Here is a 12,415-nt window from a genome sequence, read left to right on the forward strand (position 1 = left end):
TGATTCAATCATTTATTTTTACTTGGGAAAATTCTCTGTTGCATAAGATATAAGAAGCTGTGTTTAATCATCCCATTTGTCAAGCTTACTGATATTTGATTACTTCTATCTTTATAACTGTACGACAGATTTCCCCCCGCTCTGCAGTGTTGTAAAGTAACTAAATACATGTACTTAAGTACTTTTTTAAAGTACAAATTTGAGGTACTTGTACTTTGCTTGAGTATTTACATTTTTTGCTATTTTGTACTTTACTCAAATACAATTCAGAGTTACATTGACTACTTTAACTCCACTACATTTATTTAATACCTTTAGTTAGAATGGATATTTGGATTAATAATGTGAAAAATGTATCAACACTTAAATAAGACTTTAGTTACACCTGGAGTAAATTCACAAGCGTTCATGCTGTATCAACAAAGTAATTCAAACTAGCAGAACCTTTGATAATAGCTTCGAAAACACTTTAATACATCAATCATTATGATCGAAACATATGATATATGATTCTGAAATGGGCCAATCTGCATAGTGATTACTTTTACTTTTAGTAGTTTAAATATGTTGATGCTGATACTTTTGTACTTTTACTTGAGTAACATTTTGAATGCAGGACTTTACTTGTAACAGAGTATTCCTACTCTCTCGTACTTCTACTTTTACTGAAGTACTTTCTTCCAGCTCTTGATTTTAAGATGTTATTATGAAGATATTGATTGTAAAGAGCTGAACATATATTATTGATCGAGTTGTTGAACATATATTATTGAGAGAGCTTCTCTGAATGAACGCTGACGTTGCCTCTCTGTTTGCTAAGGTTTATTTTGTGTAAAGAAGACGGAAGTAAATCAAGTGGGAGGGACGAAGGCCATCACAGCCATCCCTACGACGCCTGTCACGGTAAGGTGTTTGTGGAGATTTCCTCTTCAAATTCATCCCGAAGCCACTCTAATTTTAACTCCAGAAGGTACGCTAATTCCTTTGGTAAGGTTTGAGCCAGGCGGGTAGATTAAGAGCTTAACTATCCCGGCAAAGGCTTCCTTAAGCCAGTCCTCAGAAGGTCATTTTCTCAGAGAAGTGGTCAGGCGCTAGCTGACACTGACAGGCTCACTGCAGCACACAGCTAGCATTTAGCACCAGGTTAACTCAGATAACTACTGCAAACATGCAGGAATGGGCGAATCAGTTATGCGTAAGTAATTTATCGAATAGCACCGGGAAATTGCAGACCTGTTTGCACTCATTTAAATAACTTGTTTTAGCTTTCTTTCATCTGAAACACTCGAGTCTGCTATGCTAACGTCATGGTAGCCTGATGCTATTCAGCTAGCGAACCTTTCCTCTACTTTTTTGGCTAAGTTAGCAGGAATAACTCAGATTTAGCAAATGTAAAGCAATCGTATTGTATCTCTGCAAACTATTTAAGGGTGTCCTTTTATTGAGGTGTCCTTATGACAGCGTGAGTTATCGTACAAATGTACCGGAATAATCGTCTTGTTGACTAGCTTCGTCGTCAGTTGCATATTATTGGTTAGCTTGTGGCTAACAGACTGTCTTATGTTTGTGAAGCTCAATGAATTATACAACTTGTACGTGTTTTTAATTAAACGCAGGTCGTTGTCATTAGAAAACACGATAACTGTTAGGCCTTTGCCATTCATTTAGACTTGCTGTCAACATCACTCTCTGTTAGCATCACTGCCACTGCAAGTTCCATTAAATTAACATTATCAGGATAACGTTGCGTAATAGGAAGTCAGTCATGTTAATGAAAGGCTAATGCAATTATTATGTATAATAATGTGTAATGAGATGCCATCTGTTTCATTCAGTGTAGGCAACTGCTAGGGACAACATCAATATTTACAGTGGTAATAATGTGTCCTAATCATGATTTAATGTTATACATGATGGCCTTTTGTAGAAAAAAAAGGATGTGTTGCATGTCAGTTGTCAGATATCACAGTATAGTCATTAACATTGTAACCAGAAAACAATCCATGTATATGTGCGGCAAAACTAAAATGTGATGACTATTTACCTATATATACAGTCTATGCTATATACACAAGTCATGTGTTTCTTAAAGGTATACACAGATCAAAAGATAAAAATGTCATGTTCAATGTTTTTCAGGAAATCAGTTGTTTTCTTTTGACTTTTGAGCACCATTGCTCATATTTTAGAGCATGAAGTATTGTTGCATAAATAGGAGAATATCCTTCGCAGAGAGGTGCTCCACCAATAGTTGACATGACCAACAGGAAATGTACTATATAGTTAATGCAGAAGCCACATAGATGCTGACCAACAAGATTCAGGTTAAAACAAGACATGGTGCCAGTTCTCTCAGCAAAAACCATTGTTTTCTTCGGATAGATCACTGACATTTGTTCAGGAGAAGACAGGAATTCCTTTTATTTCCCTGTGTCTGCACTTCTGGTGTTTCCTGTTGCTCTTGGGATGCTCCAAGTTTCCACTGAGGAAATATTTCACAGTCGTTTTTCTCACCCTATCTATCTTTTGCAGGAGAATCGACAATTTGGATCCAAGATGACGGACTCCAAGTACTTCACCACAACCAAGAAAGGTCTGATAGCTCATTTGATAGTTCATAAAACAAAAATAATTTTACATTTAAAACAAGTTATTTCAGTTCTCAATCATTTCCAGCATCCATTCATTGTTTTTCAAGTTACTGCTTGGTGGACTTTTTGGCATATTAGTCAGCTGGGTGCAGCTAAATTATTAAGTCTGCTTTAGGTGTTGTTAGTCTTATTAAATTAAGCTGTTCAGTGGTTTCAGATTAAGGTTTTATTGAATATATGCAGAGCAACTTGATGCATAACACAGTTTAATTACCATACATCTTTTTTATTCGTGGTAATATTTAAAGTTTTCCTCGAGACATGAATGCATATTCTGTTAAGGTTTGAATTGTTCAAAATGTGTACCCTTGATCAAGCTAGAGATGTTTTCACTCTGTTGTTGCCAAACCCTGAGCAGCTCTGATCAGATTAACCATATGGAGCATTAGTTAAGATTGAACTTGTCCTGCTGTGCCACTCGTTTTATTTGTGTGGCTCTTCCCATGACCCAGAACGTTGCATGTTCCCACACTGGGCTTTGGAAATGCAAACAGAGGAGTTTAAGTGATAGTAAACTACTGTTTGTAAGGATAACTTGAGAGTTAAGGGCATGATTCTTCCAGTATGTGTTGTGGATCTGCACAATGTTGCTGTGGGAAGCCTGTGGCTTACATCTTTAAGGAGATTGGGAGTTACAAGCTGTTTACACAGTCTGGGAAACTCAGTCACTAGACTTATATCTAAGCCAAAAATGGAGTACTACAAGTGTATATATGTGTTTTATAGTCAACGTCATGCATATAAAACACCTCAGTGTCACAACAATGCGATGAAATGTTTAGTCCCTTTCAGTTTGGAAAATAGCAACATAACATCTGAACATATTGGTAAATCAGAGATCAGCATAACATGTTTAGGATATTAATAAGAATATATATTAGTTGATATATGTACCACGATACAAAGGTATGCAACATTTCATGTCATCCAATTGATACTCAATTCTAACTGTCATGCACTTGCTCCACAAAGCAGACACACCAACTTATACAGAGTTTTGGGTTGAAAGTTGTTAAAAGATCATATTGAATATGAAAACATATATATACCCGTCAACAGTCGGGCGGCATGACTTGTGCACTCTCATTTTCCATGTTATTGGAGCTGTTATTCAGATACTTATAACGCCAAATGCAAGAGCTGCACATCCTGCTGCTGCTTTGCATTAAAAGCTTTCTAGCCATTGATCGCTAAAAGGCCTTTAAGGATGCAGCAGGTTTTAAAAGGGTTGTCAAGGATGCACTAACTCTTTGTGAATATAAACTGCAAGATCTGGAAGTTTTGTTTGATATATTATCAGGGAATAATAGTAAGAAGAGGCTACCTTAGTCAGACGGTTACACAAACAATGCAGTTGTTCAAAATGATCTTCCGCCCCTTGCCTAATGTAAAGATCTATGTTGGCAAATAGCTGGTGGAAAAATCTGTGCAAAGAGAGTCTGGCAGCTCGTGGAGGCAGTAGATACAAGGACATTGAAGAGCATGATGGAAGTAATGTTAAAAGAAAAATATACAGAGAAGTGGCAATTCACAGATGAATGGGTGAGACGAGATCTGCTTTTTTGTTCAGTTTTTTAGTAATACAATGAGTATTTAATGACATTGTTTGTTATGCAGTTTTATGGCCATTTAAAAAAAAAAGTGTTTTGTTTACCAGCCATTGGCAGATAGACCAGAAAGTTCACTTTGGACCCAAGATGGATGCTTCACTATAACCTCAAAGTCTCTTGTATAAAAAAAAAAACACTCGTACTCCCAGCAATATCAGACTCTGCTGAAAAAGAGCTCAATGCTGCCCACTACTCCTTTTCACGTCTCACATCACAAATGGATTACATGGTGTGTGATTGGCTTTTTTCTCTTGTGTGTGTGCAGGGGAGATCTTCGAGCTCAAGGCGGAGCTAAACAGTGATAAGAAGGAGAAGAAGAAAGAGGCTGTGAAGAAGGTCATTGCATCCATGACAGTTGGCAAGGATGTCAGGTGAGTAAGAGGATAGTATATCTATGAAACATCCACACTGGAGAAATGCAGGATAACAACACCTTGTCCTTCCTTCAGTGCTCTGTTCCCGGATGTTGTGAACTGCATGCAGACGGACAACCTGGAGCTGAAGAAGCTGGTCTACCTGTACCTGATGAACTACGCCAAGAGTCAGCCAGACATGGCTATCATGGCTGTTAACACCTTCGTAAAGGTAAAGCTCAATAATAATAATAATAATAATAATAAAGCTTTATTTATATAGCACTTTTCATACAACACGTGCAGCTCAAAGTGCTTTACAAAATGACACATCACAAGTTAAAAACAAACAAGACGTTCCCCTCAGATTATTTGTTAAGAACTTTACAGGTGCATGCAGCAAAATATAACATTTGATCAGGTTAATAGACACAAGGAGGTTAAATGTATTATAATACAAATAAAATAAATAATGGTTTCTCTCAGACAGACAAGACAACTGAGTCGATGCAACAATATGAAATATAAAACCCCATAAAACAAAGTGAACATATAGGTACAACAGAAATACAAATAAAAAGATAATAGTAATAAAAATGCCATCATTCTAATAAAGGTTAAACGATTAAGAAATAAAAAAGACCAACGTGAAAATAGATAATGCTATTGAAGCATGTTAGATTAAAGGTAGGGTAGGTAAGTTTGAGAAACCAGCTCGAGATCGCTAGAATTTGAAAATACACGACCGGAGAAAATCTGCCACTTCCTTATAGAGCCCCTCCTCCAACACACACGAACGCGCACATGACCAATGAGGGCACGAGATAAGTTTGTGCACAGATGGAAGGCTGACAGGCAGGTAGGCCATCCAGTTATTTTAGCCGGGCCGGCTAAAATGATTGGTCGTGCTTTTTACAGTACTACGGCTTCCACAGATGACATTTTTTTATGGATTTTTTGTCAAAGCACTTAAGATATTCATTGCTATCGGGATGTTAAGAGCATTCCATGGAATATAACAAAAAGTGTATCTCAAGCCGGTTTCTCAAAGTTACCTACCCTACCTTTAATAAAATAAGATTAAATCCTTTAAGACCTATAAAATAAATAAAACAATATAAATGTAGGTAAATAATAAAGACTAAAAGAACATTTAAAGTGGGGGGTTTATGTAAAACATATTTTATTTTATATTTCTAGAACAGTATTTGAAGTACAGTTGTAAGAGCTTGCTTGGTCGATGCAATTGTTCCTATTGTGCCAAAAGTGATTTTATAATATAATGAAAGTATTTAAGTCCCTTGTTTTGATACAGTGGTGTAAAAATGTTTGTACAACATTGTATGATAGGGAGGATGCATTTTCTCTTGATAATTTGAACCTACTCATGCACGCTGTTTATGGTCTACTCGCAGCTGTGAGAAGTGCCTCTCCATTATCCCTCTGAATTCAATAAGATAATTACAAACCCTCGGAGTATCCGTTTAAGTTGAACACAGCCAACCGTATCCTTTGAAGATTGATTCTTCTTTCTTCCCTTTAGTCATACGACAATAGCAGTGACACCTCGAGATATGATGACAAATGTGCCTGATTTTTAACCAGCTTTGAGTCGTTGCAATATGCATGGAGAGTTTCCCTTTAATTCTTTCCAGAATGCTTATGCAAATACATGTTGTATACATTCAAATCTGTTTCAGAGTAACAATGTAATTGTGACAAAATGATGACCTTTTTGAACCCTCATTTAGGACTGTGAAGACCTGAACCCTCTGATCCGGGCCCTTGCTGTTCGTACAATGGGTTGCATCCGTGTGGACAAGATCACAGAGTACCTCTGTGAGCCGCTGAGGAAATGTCTGAAGGATGAAGACCCGTATGTGAGGAAGACCGCCGCTGTGTGTGTCGCAAAGCTCCATGATATCAACGCCCAGCTGGTGGAGGACCAAGGCTTCCTGGACACCCTGAAAGACCTCATCTCTGACTCCAACCCCATGGTACGACCTCTTTGTTTAAACCAGACACATTTCCACAGATTTGACACAGCTGGCTTCAAGCCCCAGCTCTGCCTTTCCCTGATTAGCCCCTCTGCTGGCATACAAATATTTAACATGTTGCCCAAGTTGTGTTATTAAAATGACCTCTACTTTATATCTTAATGCGGGTTCAAAGGGCTGCCACAATTAAATATCGTCCGCCATAAATGGATCTCATTGGTGGTCTAATGGATAGTGAGGTTGGCTGATGATCGGAAGGTTGCAAGTTCAAATCCCGCCTGGAACACCACTACTAGTGTGCCCTTGAGTAAGGCACTTAGCCCTCAGTTACTCCAGGGAGAATGTCCCTGTAATTGGTCATTCTAAGTCACTTTGGAATAAGGCGTCTGCTAAATGCCTAAATTGTAAATTATATTTTTGGGAGAATAAACCCCACAGATCCTCAACTCCGGTGTGTCTCACTCACTAACAACGCAATACAGAGCAACAAGAACGTTGTCTACAGTAGCCATGAACTTGCATGTATTTTCTTATTTGAGGGAAAATAACAAAGGTGTTGCGTGGGCCACCCGAATAGGTTAAGGGGCCTTTGGTTTTTCTTTAAAGTAAAATAAGATGAGCTAATAATAGAATTAAATGCTGTACAGTGAAATACAATACTGCTTATTGTAATAATAACTGGGGGCTTCAATTGTTCTGCTGGCATTTATCCATCTATAAGTATATCTATCATTTATTTAACTTTTGTGTTCATCTTCAGGTTGTAGCGAACGCAGTGGCAGCGCTGTCGGAGATAGCAGAGTCTCACCCCAACAGCAATCTACTGGACCTGAACCCTCAGACCATCAACAAGTTGCTGACGGCTTTGAACGAGTGCACAGAGTGGGGACAGATATTCATTCTCGACTGCCTGGCCAATTACTCACCTCGTGATGACCGAGAGTCCCAGAGGTGAGAGAAAGCCTTCATTAACTATGCATGGAAAATACACCCATTCACACCGTTTTTGTATTCTTATTCTTTATTAGGATCCCCGTTAGCACTAGCATGAGCATTGGCTATTCTTCCTGGGGTCCTCACACACACAAAACATACATAAAACAAAACAGCTCATCATTTCATGCAATTTACAGTGCTATATGAAATGGAAACTAAAATGGTCATCCAATTTTAGCCATCATAAGGCCAAACAAATACAAATAAGTGTACATAATAATACATACATACCCACACACGTTTAATTTCTCTCTCTCTCTTTTCTCTCCCGATATCAGCATCTGTGAGCGTGTGACCCCACGGCTCTCCCACGCCAACTCTGCAGTGGTGTTGTCAGCCGTTAAAGTTTTAATGAAGTTCATGGAGATGCTGCCCAAAGACTTGGACTACTATGGCACCCTACTGAAGAAGCTCGCCCCCCCACTGGTCACGCTCCTCTCTGCTGAGCCCGAGTTACAATATGTGGCCCTTCGAAACATCAACCTCATCGTACAGAGACGGTAAATGTTGGGAGATGACATGTGGAGGCTCTTTAGTATTCTTTATACTTTGGGAATATCATAACATAATAAAAGTAGTGTTTTATTGCAGCATGGTACATTTTCCACAAATAACAGGGAATTATTTTAATTTTTAGCCCAGAGATCCTGAAACACGAGATGAAGGTTTTCTTTGTGAAGTACAATGACCCAATCTATGTGAAACTGGAGAAGCTGGACATCATGATCCGCCTAGCATCTCAAGCTAACATCGCCCAGGTAACACATCCACAGCTGTCATACTTCACTGTGTGTGAAAACCATTATCTTTGGGGTGCCTTCAGAAAGCAAAACATGTTCATGCGTTTCTGTGTGGCTGTAGGTTCTGGCTGAGCTGAAGGAGTACGCCACTGAGGTGGATGTGGACTTTGTCCGTAAAGCAGTCAGGGCCATTGGCCGCTGTGCCATCAAAGTAGAGGTGAGTGGAGATTATATCACGCTGCTGTCACATGTTTAGTTTGTATTTCTCTTTAACTATCAGCTATGTCGCACAGCAATAAAACATCATTTATAAGATTCCTCCTTCTTAGTTTCAAACTACACGTTTCTGGAGATGTTCAAATTCACTGTAAGCCTAGTTTGTTAATACTGATATAACTGTAGTAGATGTAGGAGTTTGACAGCTTGACACTGATGGAAGGTTTATTACTCAGCAGATTGTTACATATGCAACAATATGTTAATTGTTATCAATATGTTCTATATTGTGACAATATCATTTATGCATATTAAAAGCACACAATAAATATGCGTTTGTCCAAAGTGGTTTTTTTCTGCAGCCCAATCATGACAGATTTATTCTTCTCTCCATTTATTAGCAATCAGCGGAGCGCTGCGTCAGCACGCTGCTTGACCTCATCCAGACCAAGGTCAACTATGTGGTGCAGGAGGCCATCGTGGTCATCAAGGACATCTTCCGCAAGTACCCCAACAAGTACGTTCAGTGAAAGACATCAGTGTGGTGATTTCAGAATGATTTGTTTACACTTCGTTATGCAGATTCGAATCTTTATTAGCCATTCATCAGGAACTGGTGGAAACTGATTCTGCTGTAAGGCTGTTATTATTCTCAAAATGACATGACAACACCTTACACCTCTATCAAAGTCCGACAAGGCTTTATAGTCCGCCCGTTTTAAATTGAGACATTTTCAGATGCATGATGTATGAACTATTTTGTGCTTTGCATTGTTCGTTGGTGTACACATTCACTCATGCATTCTATTGCACCCTGCACTCCACTTCACTTGCCCTCAATTTCATTTCTCCTGGCCCTCACATATTCAGAGTGAAAGTTCATTACACAGACAAAGTGGTTTCAGATTTGCATTTATCCTGAAATGCATGCAGATGAGGTTTTGGGCCAGAAAATATTCCTCAGGGACAGTTCATAAAACCAGGTAGATTCATGGAGCATGACACAGTCCTCTCCCACACACAACTCAAAGTCATCAGCGAGTCGCCAAGGGAGCAGCTTTCAAAGGTTTCCAGCTCGACATGGCTCGAGTCTTTAGCTACATGACTCATTCAAACTTCTGCATTTTCTATTAATTACATATCAACTCAATCTTACCGCCTCAGGCTATCTTGCACTATGTAAATGCATTCGTTATGGGTGAATTGGTTTGGATCAAAAATGCCTCAACCACATGAATTAATCAAAGATTGCAGAAAAACATTTGCTGGTTGAGCGTCTAGCAATCGAAACATTCAGCCAGAGCTAAAAGGAGAATAAATATTGGATTTACATTTGTCAGGCTGCCAGAACAAACAACTCTAAAGTCATGCTGATGTTGCTCAATGGTGTGTGTGTGCTGGATGTGAAAGCAGTCGGTGTGCTAATACGTTTGAAAAGCCGGTGACGTGTTATGGCTGGTTATCGGTCAACTTTTTCTGTACCTCCTTTTCATTCAAACATTAATGGAGTTTTATGTTATTATAGTTATTGGTTTGAACTGATTGTTTAAAATAGTTGCCATTCCTAATCAGAGATGGCAAAAGTACACACAACCTTTACTCAAGTAGAAGTACAGATACTCGTGTTTAAAATACTCTGGTCAAAGTAGAAGTGCCGACTAAACTTCATTACTCAAGTAAAAGTAAAGAAGTTTGGGCTTCAAAATGTACTTAACTAAGAAGTACCCATAACTACCATCTGTTTAAAAGAGTACCTGACCTCCCTTTATATTAATAGAACAATAATGTCATTGTTAGCTAATGAATGTTTCCATGCTGAACAACGGCATCATGACAACATTCTAATTGGTCGATCTTCTTTAGAGAAGACCAGGAAATGATGGATACACGGATCGTGTTCAAATCAATAGGCACGCAATGACTCTAAATAATAATGATCACGCCACCAAACTCAGATTAAAACTAAAGTAACCAGCCTGTTTTGAAAATGTAAGAAGTAGAAAGTTCAGGTATTTGTGTGTAAAAGTAAAAAGTCGTCAGAAAAATAAGTAGTGGAGTAAAGTACTGATACCAGGAAAATGTACTCAAGTACAGTAACGAAGTATTTGCACTCCACTTTTTCCCACCTCTGTTCCTAATACATGTTGCTGTTGTGTTTTGTGTGACTGTTTCCAGGTACGAGAGTGTGATTGCCACCCTGTGTGAACACCTGGAGTCTCTGGACGAGCCTGAGGCCCGGGCCGCTATGATCTGGATCGTGGGAGAGTACGCTGAGCGCATCGACAACGCCGACGAGCTGCTGGAGAGCTTTTTGGAGGGATTCCATGATGAAAGCACTCAGGTGGGTTAAGGATAGTTTTTGGGGGAACAGCAATTTTCAGCCTGTGCTCGCAGCACGAAGCACACATTGTGTTTTGTTCCTGGAAACCATTAAAGTGATGGGTATGCTGCTGCAGGGCAGTAGAAATGAAGGTGGCATGTCACACACAAATGCAGAAGTACTGCAGAGAACGGACAATCTGTGCTACTGTGATGGACATGAAAGTATCCTAGATGACTATTATATGTCGATTTACTGTGTTTATAAAGAGGTAATGGGAGTTATAGAAACACTTTTTATATTTGGCTCAGGGACACATTTTAGAGCAGCCATATCTCACTCTGAAATGTGTTGCACCACAGAGAGTGTGGGCTAAGAACAGGCTCTTCTCCGTTAGACCACTTTCCCCTGAATAATAGATGCATTTCCATATTGCCTCGGAGAACCTTTTCGGGTTTTAAGTGATTTTGTGGGTAAAAATAAATAAATTATGCATAAAACCTTCCATTTTAGGCTGTTTTGTAACGGCAGATTTAATTAGTAGTTGGAATATTTACTGTTTAGCAGGGTGTGGCTTTCATGGAAAACCTAATCCCTCAAAAGCAAAAGGTTTATTTATTTATTTATGTGTTTACTGTGGTTCAGTGCAGGCCATTGTTAAAACATCATCATTAAGATACACCTTAGAACTGTTTTAAGGACCATTTTACTTCCACTCGCTGCATTTGAACTTAGCATGTGAGCAGTTGTAACGTGTGGTTTGTGTTCGTTCTGTCCTCTAGGTGCAGTTGCAGCTGCTGACGGCAATTGTCAAGTTGTTCCTGAAGAAGCCCACGGAGACCCAGGAGCTCGTGCAGCAGGTGTTAAGCCTGGCTACACAGGTGAGATAAAACACTTTCACCATGTGATGTTTCTACCATCATATTCTACATGCTTTTAACATCCTCATATGTTCTATTCAGACATCACTTTTTGAGTTTGCTGCTTTCTGTATCTTTTCCAAGGCGGTCTATTTTAGTTAATCGTTCCAGGGCACTGGAGTATGGTAATGAAAATATGAATATGAGCCTTAAGCTTCCCTTCTTCCCTTAGTAATGACTGCAGTGGTTCTGGCTGTTACCCTAATTGTGTTTTAATGGTTTTATGTTGCCAGCATTTGCACATTTATTTCGGAAAAGTATTATTTAGCCAAATAACACCAGTGCACGATTTATTATTTCAGAATTTACATAAAACGATCAACCTAATTGTAGTATTATCATGAATAAGACACTGATGAATTGTAATCATGTATAATATTATCACCTCAGTAATAATAAGTTGTCTTTCTTTGTCCTCCATTATTTATGTAAGGGATAATGTGCAGCGAGGCGGTCATTATGGGGAAAAGAACACCCGACAGGCTCATCATGATGAGACTGAATGACCAAGTCGCTGCACATTATCCCGCTTATTACACGGCCATATACTAAACAAACTAACGACTCGACTCCCAATATGAATTGAAATGATTTTATTGACTTCAAAATGAT

General features: G+C 38.9%; 1 protein-coding gene across 4 annotated transcripts in view; it reads left to right on the top strand.

Annotated features, from left to right (window-relative positions):
• The first annotated feature begins 846 nt into the window (after positions 1-846).
• The window catches only part of ap1b1 (adaptor related protein complex 1 subunit beta 1), a 32,754-nt gene continuing 21,185 nt past the window's right edge, over positions 847-12,415 (top strand). Inside the window, exons 1-12 of one of the 4 annotated variants that reach the window (XM_034148499.1) lie at positions 847-903; positions 2,533-2,593; positions 4,527-4,632; positions 4,711-4,846; positions 6,366-6,611; positions 7,372-7,562; positions 7,886-8,107; positions 8,245-8,365; positions 8,469-8,564; positions 8,965-9,080; positions 10,739-10,904; positions 11,666-11,764. In XM_034148499.1, coding sequence (XP_034004390.1) covers positions 2,557-2,593; positions 4,527-4,632; positions 4,711-4,846; positions 6,366-6,611; positions 7,372-7,562; positions 7,886-8,107; positions 8,245-8,365; positions 8,469-8,564; positions 8,965-9,080; positions 10,739-10,904; positions 11,666-11,764 — 1,536 coding nt within the window. In that variant the 5' untranslated portion in view covers positions 847-903; positions 2,533-2,556. Of the gene's footprint in view, positions 988-1,102; positions 1,196-2,532; positions 2,594-4,526; positions 4,633-4,710; positions 4,847-6,365; positions 6,612-7,371; positions 7,563-7,885; positions 8,108-8,244; positions 8,366-8,468; positions 8,565-8,964; positions 9,081-10,738; positions 10,905-11,665; positions 11,765-12,415 lie in introns of those variants that run through there. The other 3 variants (XM_034148498.1, XM_034148500.1, XM_034148497.1) reach the window with 3 other exon arrangements.

Source organism: Trematomus bernacchii, unplaced genomic scaffold (assembly GCF_902827165.1).
Source record: "Trematomus bernacchii unplaced genomic scaffold, fTreBer1.1, whole genome shotgun sequence".
Taxonomy (NCBI): domain Eukaryota; kingdom Metazoa; phylum Chordata; class Actinopteri; order Perciformes; family Nototheniidae; genus Trematomus; species Trematomus bernacchii.